This window comes from Colias eurytheme, chromosome 31, assembly GCF_061535395.1.
Source record: "Colias eurytheme isolate Ceu_HAF_F1 chromosome 31, ilColEury1 Martin Lab GWU primary, whole genome shotgun sequence".
NCBI classification, from domain to species: Eukaryota; Metazoa; Arthropoda; class Insecta; order Lepidoptera; family Pieridae; genus Colias; species Colias eurytheme.
The window spans coordinates 1,626,697-1,642,204 of NC_143010.1; the positions used below are offsets into that span (position 1 = coordinate 1,626,697).

Here is a 15,508-nt window from a genome sequence, read left to right on the forward strand (position 1 = left end):
TTTGTAAGGTATTTCTTTAATGTTTTATCTGTATTTATTCGAACAGGGATTTTTTATGGCAATAATTTAGCCCTGTCACTTTCACGTGGACTTTGATTTTGACGTTGCCAAACTTTGATGTTTTCTTTTGAACATGCGTTTTGATAAACACGAGTGTTATTTTCCAAGATCCTAATAAAACTAAATTGTAAACACCATGGCAAAATCTATACGCAGTAAATGGAAGCGAAAATGCCGTGCGATCAAACGCGAACGTTACGCAGTGAAAGAATTAGCCAGATTGAAGAAAATGCTTGGTGTTAAAGAGGAAGAAAAAGTTACAGAAAATGAGGTTATGGAATCTGACCAAGTAATATATTTCGATGCTGCTCAGTTGAAAAAAGACAAGAAGAAAAAAAATAAAAAGGAACCGGAACCCGAGGAAGACCCAGACGTCGAAATGAGTTCGGATGACGAAAAGGTTGAGGTTGCCGATGAAAAAGGTGAAAAACGAGTATTCAGCACAAAAACATTGAAAGATCAAAACGGACAGTATCCTGTGTGGCTTCATAAGAGAAAAATCGCGAAACTAACGAACAGCAAGAAAAAGTTGAAAAGGAAAACTAAAAAGCGTAAATAAATAAATGATAGTTTTAGAAATTCTTGATTTTTATTTATAAACATTAAATTTGCAAGAAAAAAATGCATAATTTTGCTTAGTTGTATGGTTATGCATTGTAAATAATGGTAATTATTTTATTTAATAATTTACAAACACATCTTATTCCATAAGATTATGATTTATGATTGAGCTCAAAATCATGTGGTAATTTATAATATTGCCTTGAAGGTTTGATACAATAGATAGAATAAAAACTACAACAGATAATTTTGAAAGAATATATTTTTATTTTGTTTCTTGGTATTACAAGTTGAAATAATAACAAATAGATTTTAAGCTATAACAATCTTTTAATCATCCTTGATCTCTTCTCACTAAAGTTAGATCTCATATTCTTACTTATTTAAAATCATTTCTTACAAACAAGTTCCCCTCTTTAGAGAGGCCGTATACGGGCAGCTCGAGCAGTTAACGGCAGGGCGATGTACACAGACTGCTCGAGCAGTCGGTCGTTGACTGCTCGAGCTGTCGTTACAAACCGCGTAGTTGACAGCTTGAAGTGGTCGTATCAGCTCGAGCAGTCTGTGTACGGCAGTGAATGAATGTCTATAGTTCACTGCGGGGTCGCGGCTTCAAGCCATCAATCTCAACTGCTTGAAGCGGTCCGTGTATGGCCGCCCTTACACAAAAACTAGATATAGTAACAATTATGCTTACATTAATATGATTTGAATCTTTTACAACAATATTTAATTAATTTTTATTCAGTCTTTAATGGGAAATGGGAAGATAATTTTTTTTTTTTTTTTAATATGAAATACTTTACATTAGTTCTTTAAGCATATCCTGAACGTAATAATAAATTGCAAAAAATAGTAAACTTCTCAACTGATTTAAACAAAATTTGATTTCTTATAAAAGTAAGTTATTAATATTTTTTTTTTTAACATTTATAAATATTTTCAAAGCAATAGAGTTTGAGCTGAAGTTAAATTTTGAATATCATCTCACATTAGAAGCTTGGGTGGTTCCAGTTTTAGCTGGTTTCCCCCACCTCCCTCTCGTGCAAAATAAGCACTTGACATCGAGTTGCGGAGAAATGCATGTATTTTATTATTATCATCTCACATAAGTTTTTGTCCGTTTCTCTCCTAATTTCAAGTACAACAAAACATTGGAGTAAAATGATGAAATTATACTAATATTTATAACTAAAGAAGATACTTATTAAGCACCATTATTTATATTATAACGAACACAGTTTCTGAATTGAGTTTATGAAAGCCTGTATCACATAGTGACATAGTATAAAGCAGTCGCTTCTTGCATCTGTCCTAATGTCTATGTATACTAAGATCTTAAAACTACACAATATTGATGCTATTTTTTTTTAATAGATAGTAATTCAAGGTGTACGTTTTATTAATTTTTTAGGTTTTAGATTAAGCGGGTGAAGCCATGGGCGCAAAACTAGTACAGGAACACATTTAAGTAGCGATTAAGTAGACGTTCTTAACATCAAATACTCAATTCAGAAACCGTAAAAGATGTAGTTGCGTCCCGCACAACTCATTCTAACGGTTGGTATGTAAACGATCTAAGTTTGGCTTTCTTCAGTTCTGCTATATGTCCCTCTGCTGAGAGATGTCTCATCAAGGTGCGCGTTGGTACAACCACATTGCATATAGTGCAATAGCATATGTCACTTTCTATCTGTAAAAATAGGCATATTATAAGAAAGTGATAAAATGTAATATATTTTATTTTATTTATTACACTTTATTAGGCTAGTTTATAATACAAATTACTTAAAACAAAAACTTATAGCTAAACTAGCACAGAGGGCGACCTTATCACTAAAGAGTGATCTCTTCCAGGCAACATACAAACATATTGATACAGATCTATGAAAAAATCTATAACTACTTACATATTATTAGCTTTTTTATATATTCATATTTAATGTATGGGACAAGGCATTATAACAAGTATAAATCATGTAATAGTTTTTTATTTCTGGGCAATAAAGTGGCAAGCTACTAGGTGAAAAAAACTGAAGAAAATTAAAATTAACCAACTAAAGCAGAAAAAATTTGTAAGTACTTATATTAAATAAAATCAAATTTTGGTTAAACTCAAGTTTTGGCTGCTTTTCATGAATATAGATAGTACACAAAGAAAGAAATCATACTGAAAAAAATCCAGTAATGCGATCGGAACTTTTGAACTTAGGTAGTTCAAAAGTTCCTACTCAAAAAAACTATATTTTTTCATATGAAAAGTTTTCGAGTTTTGTGCAACAGACTACAAAAAGTTATATGCTTTACAAGAAAAAAATGTACCTGGCGTATTAAATTCTCAGCAAAATCCTCTTTATGTGGGTACAAGATCATCAATTGCTTGTGATTATGAGATCTCTTATGATTTTCCTTGTCAACTTTAGCCAAATTAAATTCGTCGTTACAAATCACACATTTATAAATATTACTACAAGTTATGATCCCGTGATAGGAGTCGGATGATACAACGAGTTTTTTACCGTTCTTCAAAGTTAGTATCATGTAATCTTCTGTTTCTATAGAAATAGTGTTATTGTTCTTTTCAACGTTCTTTTCAACTTGTTTTGGACGTCGCAATAACGGAATCGACATTTTTTAAATTTATAAATTGGTGACACTGAACACTTTAAACTAATAGATCGTTAATATTTAATATTCAATTCATAAAAATATTAAAAACTTTGCAGGTCGCACGAAAATTCAAAAGTGTGGGTCAACAAAAAATTGTTTACGTCATATTATTGAGTGATATTTGAATGAACTACCATTGTGAACTACATGTCTTTTGGAATATAGTTAGGATCGTTTTAACAAAATTGGGACTTTTTACCATGACGCTAGACGTAATTAGGTGGTAATTAAAAAATAGCTCTTTAATAACTTTAATTTACAACCATGTTGATGTACAAGATGTACAACATCAGTTGAATATTTATTAATTTTTTTTGGAAAGTCGTTATGTACCTACAGATTATTTTATGATGACTTTTTTTTAATATAAGTGTAATATGAATCAAATATAATATTTATGTGATCAAAAATTATCTACTGAAATAAATTGTAAATATTTTATTCATTTTTGTCTTCTAATGGGTTTATTGGTCAATTTAAGTTTATAGCAATTACTAGTGGTCCGCCCCGGCTTTGCCCGTGGTACCTACATGTTTAAACTATCCTATCTCTCAAGTTGGATCGAACTACACATGGTATGCGAATTTTATTATAATCGGTTAAGTGGTTTAGGAGTCCATTGAGGACAAACATTGTGACACGAGATTTATATATATGTATTAAGATTATTTACTACCCTCTTGTCACCATTCTTATCGGCTCCCACTCATAATTATTCAATTTGCGCAGTCTTTATATTTGTATTCTCTTTGGTGCAGTCAATGGAGAGATGTCTTGATTTTAACATGAAATCTAGTTATTTTTGACGTTACTATGTTCGTACGTAACAATATATTGCATCTACCATGCACCGTTCTGCAACCTTAGGGATTGGATTTGTCAACAGGGAAAGTAGAAGACAATTACAGTAGGTATATTACTTTTTTATTGTTTGTTTCGGTATATACAAATGAAATACATAATCAAGCTTATTACGGCGCTGTCTTCATTGTATATTGCATTGCTGACGTTCACAAGGAAATGGAAGGGGATGTGGTATTACTGCGTTAGAAGTGTGTTAGCTAAGCACACAAGTAAGTTTCCTTTATAATAATTGTCTACTTTTATGTGTGCTATATATGTGTGTACTCTATATGTACTCTATATGTGTGCTAAATTACATTGTAATCGGTTCAGTAGTATTTGCGTGAAAGAGTAACAAACATACACATACACATCCATCCTCACAAACTCGCATTTATAATATTAGTGGGATAGGATTAATTTATATACCTGATGATGATTTATCGATACTGGTCGTAGTTTTTGTAATAAAATCGAAATGAAATTGGAACTAGTGCAATGTGTGTTTCTTTAAAAATCTTAACTTTATCGTAGATTTAATGTAATTTTGCTTTTTTTGAGCTACCGATTGCAGAGGACGCTAATCGCTATATTTCTGTACTTATGATGATAACTCGTTTAAAAAATAAATCATTAATTTTTTATATTTACAAATCAACGTCCGCTTTTTAAAACATCATTCACTTTTTCATGATACTCCTCGTATTCGGAGGAAGATTGAAAAACAAACATTTTATCCCCTTCTTCTCTTACTGTCTTTTTTCCATGTAGATCCTTTTGCTTGCTAGAAAATATATCTTCAGGTGTCGTTGCGTCAGTTTGCAGAATTTCTTTTACTGGTATTTTTTTGGCTTCATGTGATTCTTCATCTTCTATGACGTCACCGCTGTCACTTTCATCGGAATCGTTTTGCTTTTCTTCTGTTTCATTCATTGTTATTTCTGGATTATCATCTTTTGCAGTTACATCTATAACAAGATTATCTTCTGTTTTTGCTATGGAATACGCAAAATTGTCTTTGGTCTCTGGTGTAGTTTCATTTTCATTCCAAATTTCTAATTTTGCAGGACCTTTTTTGATATTTCCAATAAGTTTCTTATATTGTAATGTCAAATCGCTAAAGGAATTAGAATTAACATTATTTTCATGCTCTTTACTAATTAATGTAAAACTATCTCTGCGTATTTTATTGACATCGTTATTTTGATTTGCAGTTTCTGTTTTTTGAGTGTTATTTTTGTTAAACGCATTATTTTGCAATTTCATTATTCCTTCTATTGTTTTCTCAGCGATCATTTCAGCCACTTTATTAAATTTACTTGATAGCAGGACTTTTTCAATGAATTTGTCAATTTTTAGAGTATCATTTTGCGTAGATACTAGCGATATATCCAGGATCATATAATACAGGGAAATTAATCCTGAAAATTAAAAATACTTTGTTGGATCAACTTTTAATGGCTCCCACTGAAAATCTTATCAACAAAGGCATGTGTCAAAAAGATTTAAAGACAAAGAATTGTGTTACAAACACAGGTTACAAATCATTATTTGTATGCTTCTATAAGTTAAACATGAATTTACTAATAATATTATTTATTTAGTAAAGCCAGCAACATCACGAATAAGAATATTATAAACTTACTTAGAGAAATACAAGCTGTTTTACACATTTTTACATTAAATTATATTGCATCGTAAATATTTTATGTTTACATTAAATTGTATAGATAACAATATTGAATTTTATTTTTACTCACCCCACTACTCTATAGTTTGTTTTATTTTCATTTGAGTATTCTTTAAACAAAGTCAACAGTACAAACAAACAGCCACAATCGCATATTAAAGCAAAGGCGTGTCGTTATAAAGACTAAAGTCTTATTTCTTGCAAAATGAAAATTGACGTACAATAAATAACTACACTCGCAATTGTCTGCAGCAAAACTCTGCCTACGCCTATATAAGGCAGAGTTCTCTAATGAGTTATGCGATAAACTTTGAACATTATCGCAATGAAATAAGGTGCAAATTTGAATGTTTATTACAACGCTGCTTGGACATTTATTGACGACCTTTAATCGATGTTTAATCGATCATTTTGGAAAAAAAATATTACAGAGATAGAAATTATAGTCTGGAGATTCACTTAGGCTTCTTATTACTCGGTATGCTACTAGAATATATTGGTAGGAGAGAAATAAAAGACCTTAATATATTTTTAAAACCCTTTATTCAATTAAAAAGTGATATATTGACACAGTGAAGACAAATAAAATAATTGCTTATAATAATAATACTGTATAATATATAATAATAATGTAATTTAAGAATCACATCAGCTTATTAAGCTTTTAATTAAAATAATTTAACAGTCAATGGTTAATAACCGCCACAAAAGTTTGAATAAAACTGGCAAGTGCGAATGACAGAAAAAAAGTTTTTGTGTGCACTTACATTAAACGAGCTAGAGCAAGAGCATTCTTTCGAGATCTTTTGGTGTAAACGTCTCGTATTCAGTGTTGTTCAGTATTAGATTTTTTCCTGTTTACGCTAAATGAATTCGACATAGTGGGGTTAGAACGAGCATTCGACCGTTTAATGTAAATGAACCGTTTATAATTTCTTGTCATGGGTTATAAAAATAATTATAAATTATATTATAAGTAACTAAAATAATCAATATTATTTGATAATATTTTAAAGTCCGTTTTAAACCGACCCTACATGATCATATTTTTATTAAAAAAATGTACAAAAGGTATTTTCAATTACGTACATACAGGTGCATTAATTACAAATATATGATATGCAATTGCAAAATTTATTGTGTATGTTTATATACACAAAATATAAGCTGTAATGGCCCCTCTACACAATGGGCAGTGTTGGCCCAACAATTAATGATCGTTGATGTTTGCCGCCATTACGGCGATTATGTAAAAATATCTACAATGACGGCTATCATAGACATTTAAGCCCTATATACTTTATTAATTATATACCATTAATAGTGATAGCCTCTACTCGCCCAACGCTGCCCATCGTGTAGAGGGACCATACACTCTTAGCCTTTAAGCCTGGAAACCTACGTTTATAACGAGACAGAAGTCCGCGGTATCCTATCTATTTCACGCTACTCATGCAACAGTCAAATCTATCCAAAATGATGAATGATTATTGTCATTAAATAGCCGACAAATCACTAGTGATATAACAAGTAAAAACGTGTAAATATGCTATTAGCACTCGGGCAGTGCACGTCGAAATGTGGCTAAATAATTTTAATTCAGCTGTCTCGTTTTCACTCACGACTATTGAATCATGCCATCTCACTTTGACGTCTAATCGTGTATGCGTATTCTAATTAATTAATATTCATTTCTATGCGCACTGCGATGCGGCTACCGCAGACCGCACAGTGCGCATAGAAATGAATATTACGTACATAATTGTGATTGCGGTCAGCCGGACGGCTACCCGCATAGTGCGTATACGCTCTTAGTGTGCCGTTTTTGACGATCGAATGTTGTGTTGGTAACCTATCTACACCTTTTTACTTATACATAATATCATTGCCTGTGACACCACCAGTGTTACGAGTTATTATGTGACCCCTTATCATCAGGTGTGATGTGGCCCACCTTTTTTTTTTTTTTTTTTTTTTTTATAGTGGGGAAATCTTCCAAAGATACCCACGGCCCCCGGGGAAGGAGCCGTGGGTTATGTCGGATTCTTACCGACTAAAACCCCACTGTGTTCCGTCGAGCCGCTTTAATGATGGGGCCGCGGGTATTTGTTGGAATTCTTCCGCGACTGATGTGGCCCACCTGCCCTTTCGCTTGCTCTGGGAAATAACATAATGAACTCAATAGAGATAGGATACCGCAATCTTCCTAGTCTCTCTATATATCTAGGAACTCACTTTCCTATTCTATGTATAATCTTAAAGAATTCTCTACTTAGTAGATAAATAGCCAATATTTTTGGAACTACATTTTCATGACTACCCTTCATAATAACATTTTACGCATATATAAACAATATTGCTCTTAAGTCTTAATGTGACGTTTTGGTATAATAATTTCTACAATGTTAATAATACTTTCGCTTACATTGAGCAATTTATTTAAGCCATTAATTTTCCAATAATCATTTCCAATACTGACGCTACATTATTAAAATTTAATGCTTACTTAATAAACAACAAACATTTTACGTTAGTAGATAAATTATAAGAAATAAAAGAGGCAGCAAATATTCTTTACTTCCTGTCTCTTTCATTTCTTTAAAATTACATGAGATCGTATTTTTAAGTGAAACCAAGTGAAACCTAGGCGCGTTGAGAGTATACGAGAGTTTTGGTATATTTGAATCTTGCCAAAGAAGTTTCACTTCTGACACGTGTACTCGGCATACACGCTCTTTGTCACTTTTACTCCTCAGAAATTTTTGGTTATGATAACGTATTTTTATTAAAATTATCAAATAAATATCTAAATACTTTCATAAAACGATTGTGATATTATTTAGTGCAGTTTCATCTGGTATCCCGATTGAATTTGTTAGTTATTATGTTATGTAACTGCATAAGTTAAAAGACTATTATTTAGTCATCTTTTCGATCGTAAAGTTATTCTTGTGATTCCCCTTTGAGTCTTCAGTATTCCTTTATGTATAATTATACGAATTCTAGGCTTATTTCATTAGTGATTCTTTTTAAAGTGCTTTTTATAATCCTTCCTCGTTATAACTATATGACATTCATTGCATTCTATCTTCTCTTTTTTATATTCAATAGGATATAAATCCGAAACATCAACATCTTCTGTATCATCATTAACTATTGTCTCATTGAATTCTGTTTTCCGAACTAACAATTTATACTCTGTGACCTTTGTCATTTCCGCTATATTATCTGTATTCGAAACTCTTTCGAACCAAACGTCGTTGACGTTTTTCTTCAAGAAGATCGGTATCTTCGATTTGAGGTTGTAGTGGTTGGATCGGATGTGGTATTTTAGTCTTCTCAGTTGGGCGAAGGCTTGGTTACACGCTACGCATGCATGTTTGTCTGCAATAAGTCTGTGGAAGTAAGGTGTTAGGTGTTGCCACATCAAAATATTCTCACAAGTATAGAACGCATTTGTTTCGAAGAAGGTTAGATAAGAAGCGATCTAAGAAAAGGACTACCGCCACAATGTGCCTAAATGTAATTTGAAATTACGATTTTACGGTTACATTCTTCTCTTACCTAAATGAAATTTGAATACAAACGTTAACTACTTAACTTAGCTCTCTAGTTGGTTTTAATTAACAGCTATGACGTCATTTGGCGCAGAGCCGATCATTTTCTTAGTTAAATTGCATAGAATCGCTTTAGGTGGTCGAGGGCTTAGAAAGTTAGAATACATTCATATATACTGAGGTAGAAACGGCATATTACCTACGCGTAAAAACACATTCCGTTTGAAGTCAGTTAATTTAGCTTGGATGAGTTTAGTCGGATATGTTACTAACTCTTTTCGGCTAATAGTTTAAATATAAGTAAGATAGTAATCTTTATCTAATGCGAACGGCTTTAACTGATAATTTGCTCGCATATACCGCTTCTACGTACGTTTATACATGTATTCTAAGGTCGAGGGTAAATATCGTTATAGTAGTACGCATGTGCCACCCTTTACCTCGGAGGAGACCACACAGATTGAGCTACTTCGCACAGCAATTACTTCGCGAAGCTGTCTGCCTTATCATCAATTAATAAAAGAGTGCAGACAATTATAGGCCTAATGTTCTCTACCCAGTACAACTTATATTATGACCCTAACAGTATCAGAATCGGAAAGCAACATGTTATGCTCTACTAAGCCCACTATAAAAGCCGTATATTACAATTACAGTATGATACGTTGTAGTGGGTAGATTCCTTCATGGTGCAATTACAGCTTCGTGATCGCTATTCACCTCTTGACTCGACCAAACATTAATTTAAAAAGTTTTTTTTTAATTATCAAAAAAAATAATTTAAAAAGTGTCAACGCAAACCACTGTCTACACATTAATCTTCCCTTAGATTATGTCCGAAAAATCGCTCTTAACAAGAATACGCGAGTCTCAAGACAAGTAGCGAGAGCATTCTTTACGATGCGCGTTCGTTATTCGCGTCGCTATACTGTGATTGTGTAAATGCACCCTAAGACTGTAACAAAACGTCGAACACAGTGTAAAAACGGCAAATGCTTCCAAATGTAAAGGCAAATACTCACATTAGAGAGTTCGATGATCTTTTAAGCCAGCTAATCACGTATCTACCGCAGGGGCAATATTGGAACAATCTCGGTTGATCGGCGGTCGGAGCAATTTCAGATGTTCTCTAAATTGCCCCTGCATGCCTATACACATCACAATTAAGGAGCCAATTTAGGGTACAAATCCAATATTGCCCCTGCTGCATACGTAGGTGAGTAACCGGTTTTATAATGTACTAGTGTATGAGCACCCTTATGCCAATGTCTATGTCGCATACATTCTAATTCTAATGGAAATCATCTGACTACAAACAAAAAATTTGACCGGAAGGAAGTTAGCGCGGAAAGTTTATTTTTTTTAATTATTAATATCTCAAAAAATTGCTCCTTAAATGCTCCATCAGAATCTGTAATTGCTCCACTTCTATAATTATTAGTTTATTTATAATTAATTTTTTAAAAAATCCAAATACTGAAAACTTGATTTCCCTATAGAATGAAAAATGTTCACTTTTCATAAAAAATTTTTTGCAAAAAAATTGCTCCCGATTTGCTCTATCAATTACAAAAAAAATATATTTAATTTTGATAATTTTTACAATAGTTGACTGAAAATGTTTGCATAGTAAACTATAACTGCGCTGTGACGTCATCAATTATTGTCGTTGCGACGCATAAGGGCCATATTTACATGTATCAGCACTGCAGCGATATCTGTAGACCTTAATATTTATGTTTTCTTCTATATATAATTTACTAGATTTCCGCCCGCGGCTTCGCCCGCGTTTTCAAAGGAAAACCCGCATAGTTCCCGCAAACGATAGCAACTTGACACCGAAAGATGAAACAAGCGACTGAAACACAAATTAATTAAAAATTACTTGAAGTTTTAATAATACGAATAAACGTAATATGCGAGTTTAGGGATGGGTAGGGAAATGTTTATAAACATACCTATGATAAGAATGATTTTAAATACATAATAATATCTGTTTCTTTCAACTTTTGCTAGATGAAACTCAATAATTAATTTATGTAATAAGTAAAATTTTTATGTAAAACCTATTGTCAAAAATAATTCTTTATATAAATATAAAGAATTATTTATACTCTAGTGAAAAATTTTCCGGTGATTATATTATAAAAGTAGGGCTCAATTTTTTTCGCGAACCCTACTTCTAAATAATTACCACTCTTCAATAATTTAAAACTCCTTGACTGAATCCCTTCACACCCTGAAATAAAAAGTGCATATTAATATTTTTCTTATAGTAAACAGAAATTCAAATTCAATAATTATTAATACCAATTTAATACTTTGATGATGATTGACAGTAGAAATATGTATTAATTATTCATTATTATTGAATAAAATAGTACTTACACTTGTTATTCAATTGTTGACTCAATCACTATCCATACTAATATTATAAATGCGAAAGTAACTCTGTCTGTTACTCAATCACGCCTAAACTACTGAACCAATTTTCATGAAATTATGTATGGAGATATTTGGATACCCGAGAAAGGAAGGCTATCTCGAGAAAATGACGCAATCCCGGAAATCCCACGGGAACGGGAACTATGCGGGTTTTTCTTTGACTGCGCGGGCGAAGCCGCGGGCGGAAATCTAGTAAATAATATAAATAAGAAAACATAAACATTAAGGTCTACAGATATCGCTGCAGTGCTGATACATGTAAATATGGCCCTTATGCGTCGCAACGACAATAATTGATGACGTCACAGCGCAGTTATAGTTTACTATGCAAACATTTTCAGTCAACTATTGTAAAAATTATCAAAATTAAATAATTTTTTTTTGTAATTGATAGAGCAAATCGGGAGCAATTTTTTTGCAAAAAAATTTTCTATGAAAAGTGAATATTTTTCATTCTATAGGGAAATCAAGTTTTCAGTATTTGGATTTTTTTAAAAATTAATTATAAATAAACTAATAATTATAGAAGTGGAGCAATTACAGATTCTGATGGAGCATTTAAGGAGCAATTTTCTGAAATATTAATAATTAAAAAAAATAAACTTTCCGCGCTAACTTCCTTCCGGTAAAAATTTGTATTTATTATTTGATGCGATAAGAACGTAAATAATCATCATGAATCATGACCGAAACAAAATACCTACAATAATTATTATTGTCGCCTATAGACTATTTACATAACTGTGTTATTACCGGTATTTTATTTTAATACGTAGTTAAATTATTATACCTACTAACAACTTGATAATGTAGGTAATAATATTTATCTGACTGAGCGTTATCTATTAAAAAAAAAATGATTCTATTGGCTGAAAAAAAATTAAATAAATATTATAAAACCTTTTCACGACTTTAGTCGATGTAGGTGGAGGCATTTCAATTTTTGGTATATCATTTGAAATAGTTTCTGTATTCTTATCTTCTGATTGTTCAGTCATAACACTGTAGAAATTGTACACAATTGCAAACTTCTATTCATTTTTACGTTCTGTAATAACATATTTTAATTAATAAATTCACGATTTGTTAGTAATGTTCAATTTTTATTGCTTCGAATGGATTTTTATTTATGGCGAATTGCGTCAGTAAATTCTTATCGATTTATTCACTATTCCACTGTAAGAAAGTTAAAAAAATAATAATAATTGGAATATTATTTTGTTAACTCGATGTTGATACCAAACTTGATTAATCCATCGATACTTTCTTCAAAATTTATTGCTAGTATTAAAAATATGACATTTGTGAATAAGCTAAACTTGAGTTATTATACAACATTTTTTTTTTGTATCTTGAAGCCTCAGTTAAAAAAAAATTATGCTATAGCACAAAAATAAATTTTATTCAACAAATTCTTGACTACAACAATTGCAAAATTCTGCAGGAATAAATCGTACTGTGAATGGGCTCTTTATTGTGTCACTCTTGACAAGTGACAGCATCATTGACCGCAACTTGAAATTTTAGAACCAATAATTGTACACTCCAAATAAATGAACTTTTCTCAGAAAAATCACCAAGTTTCAAATCGTGGATAATTATACCGGCGAGCCTGAACTTCTTCTAATTTGAGAAGTATACTACAATAATTTACTATAAAATATTGTACTATGGATAATATCTGCCGTATCTGCTTAGAATCTTTAGAAGTAAAGTATAAAGTATCACTTAAAGATACTTTTAAAGGTCTAAGAGTATTTAAATACATAAATTCCATAACAAATATTGAAATAAAAGAGAATGATGGCTTCCCTTTCTCTATGTGTTTGAAATGTTATGACGAATTTGAGACTGCAGTTAATTTTAGAGAGAAATGTATACAATCTGATAATAAATTAAGAGAAGATTACGGCCTACCAAAAAATGATATTACAGTATGCATTTTCAAAGAAGAAAGTAATGACAATGAATTGTCGGAAAATTATAATAGTAACAATGAACCAATGATAGATATAAAACCCTTGCTTAATTCTAATGTCTTAGAATATGATACTTATGAATGTATAACTGAATGTCCATCATCTAATGAGGGTGAGGTTTTAACTTGCAACAAAGGTAATGTTGTTTCTAAAGCAGCAAACACCTTGCACAGGCATCAGGCTAAGAAGAAATGTGAAGTGACTAGATTTGAATGTGATGACTGTGGAGAAGTATTTAAAAGCAAATTTAAAATGGCAGAACATTGGAAAAAAGTGCACTTGCCAAGTAAACTGATTTGTCCAAACTGTAAAAAGATTTTTAAAACATTGACATCATTGAACAGGCATAAGTCTCAGAAAATTTGCCATAGAATTGATGAGAAATGGATACACATAGAAGGTGTTGGTAAAAATAGAGTATTTACATGTAAGGTATGTTCATATACAACAAAGATATCATTCAGTATGGTAAGACATGTCCGCAACCACACTAACGAGCAACACTACACATGCTACATATTGTCCCCATAGTTTTAAGAAAATGTCGTCATTAGTGTTCCACCAGGATAACAAGCATAATATTTCGTCACAAGGACAGGAAAAGTGCAACAAATGTGAGAAAATATTTCGAGACAAGTATCAGTTCAAGAAGCACATAGCCCAAGTTCACGAAGACCCAATAATACAATGTCCTGTATGCAAGATTTCTCTCCGGAAGCTTGGTCTTAAACGCCACATGAGTAGGCATGCTGGCCGCAAAGATTTTACGTGCGATGTTTGCGGTTGGTCAGGTTATAATAACGGTGAACTAACAAATCACAGGTTCACAAAACATTCTGAACATAGATATACTTGCAAATTGTGTCCATACAAAACTCACATATCTAAATCAATGAATAGCCATGAGAACAGGCATAAAAGTGGGCAGTTATGCTGTAACATCTGTTTTGTATTTGTAAAAGATAAAGATAGATTGTTGAAACATCAAGAGCTTCATATGGATGGGAAAATATTTCAGTGTCCATACTGTCACTTGAAATATTTCACAAATAAAGCTAAAAGGGATCATGTGAGGATGAAGCATTCTGAAACTTTGTTATCCAGTAAGGGAGATATAGGTACCTACAGCAAGTGAAAATAAGAGTAGTATCGAAATTCAGCTAGACAAGAAAATTCTCAATGATTTTGAGTAATAAGGAATTATTTATAGTATCTTAATGATATGATATTTAGTTATTGGAATATTAAATTATTGTAAAACACTATTACACTGTTTTATTTGCAACCCTCTCTGTCTACTTATTCTTTTGGGTATTTTATTTTTATAACTTAAAAATGCGAATTCTCTACATATAATATATTATAGTCAAATCCTGATACACAATCTCTTCGCGGAAGGACTGGTTTATTTTAGGCTTGGTAAAAGCAATCGGCCATTCCTCATGTCCAAATTTTCTAATGACGTGAACATGCACACAGCTCTTAGACTACTTTTTTTTTTAATTTTGTGTTGCGTCCTTAGAGTATATTATATACTATCTATAGAGTGTGAACAACCAAGTGGGAACAGTAGGCACAGGTGGGAACAACACGACGTTCCCGCCGCGAGCGCTCGCAGTAGAGATGTCGGAAATGCAATAAAGTATCGATATATATCGTATCGATGTTTTTTGAAAATATCGATATTGATATTTTTATTAAAA

The 15,508-nt window shown here is 31.9% G+C and overlaps 3 protein-coding genes and 1 pseudogene across 3 annotated transcripts; 2 read left to right on the top strand and 2 right to left on the bottom strand.

Moving 5' to 3' along the window:
- The first annotated feature begins 104 nt into the window (after positions 1–104).
- LOC149895377 (protein LLP homolog) lies at positions 105–639 on the top strand. Its single transcript, XM_090118890.1, has one exon. The coding sequence runs from the start codon at positions 197–199 to the stop codon at positions 617–619; it is 423 nt and encodes a 140-aa protein (XP_089975016.1). The 5' UTR covers positions 105–196; the 3' UTR covers positions 620–639.
- Positions 640–2,135: 1,496 nt separating this feature from the next.
- LOC149895378 (uncharacterized) lies at positions 2,136–3,419 on the bottom strand. The gene is made up of 2 exons (XM_090118798.1): positions 2,944–3,419; positions 2,136–2,314 (listed from the first exon to the last, which is right to left on the bottom strand). The coding sequence occupies exons 1-2, from the start codon at positions 3,250–3,252 to the stop codon at positions 2,171–2,173; spliced, it is 453 nt and encodes a 150-aa protein (XP_089974924.1). The 5' UTR covers positions 3,253–3,419; the 3' UTR covers positions 2,136–2,170.
- A 5,141-nt stretch (positions 3,420–8,560) lies between these two features.
- On the bottom strand, positions 8,561–13,068 carry LOC149895379 (uncharacterized). Its single transcript, XM_090119025.1, has 2 exons — positions 12,727–13,068; positions 8,561–9,219 (listed from the first exon to the last, which is right to left on the bottom strand). Exons 1-2 carry the CDS (start codon positions 12,822–12,824, stop codon positions 8,841–8,843), a joined length of 477 nt encoding a protein of 158 aa, XP_089975151.1. The 5' UTR covers positions 12,825–13,068; the 3' UTR covers positions 8,561–8,840.
- Positions 13,069–13,342: 274 nt separating this feature from the next.
- Positions 13,343–15,363, top strand: LOC149895380 (zinc finger protein 711-like; annotated as a pseudogene).
- The last annotated feature ends 145 nt before the right edge of the window (positions 15,364–15,508 follow it).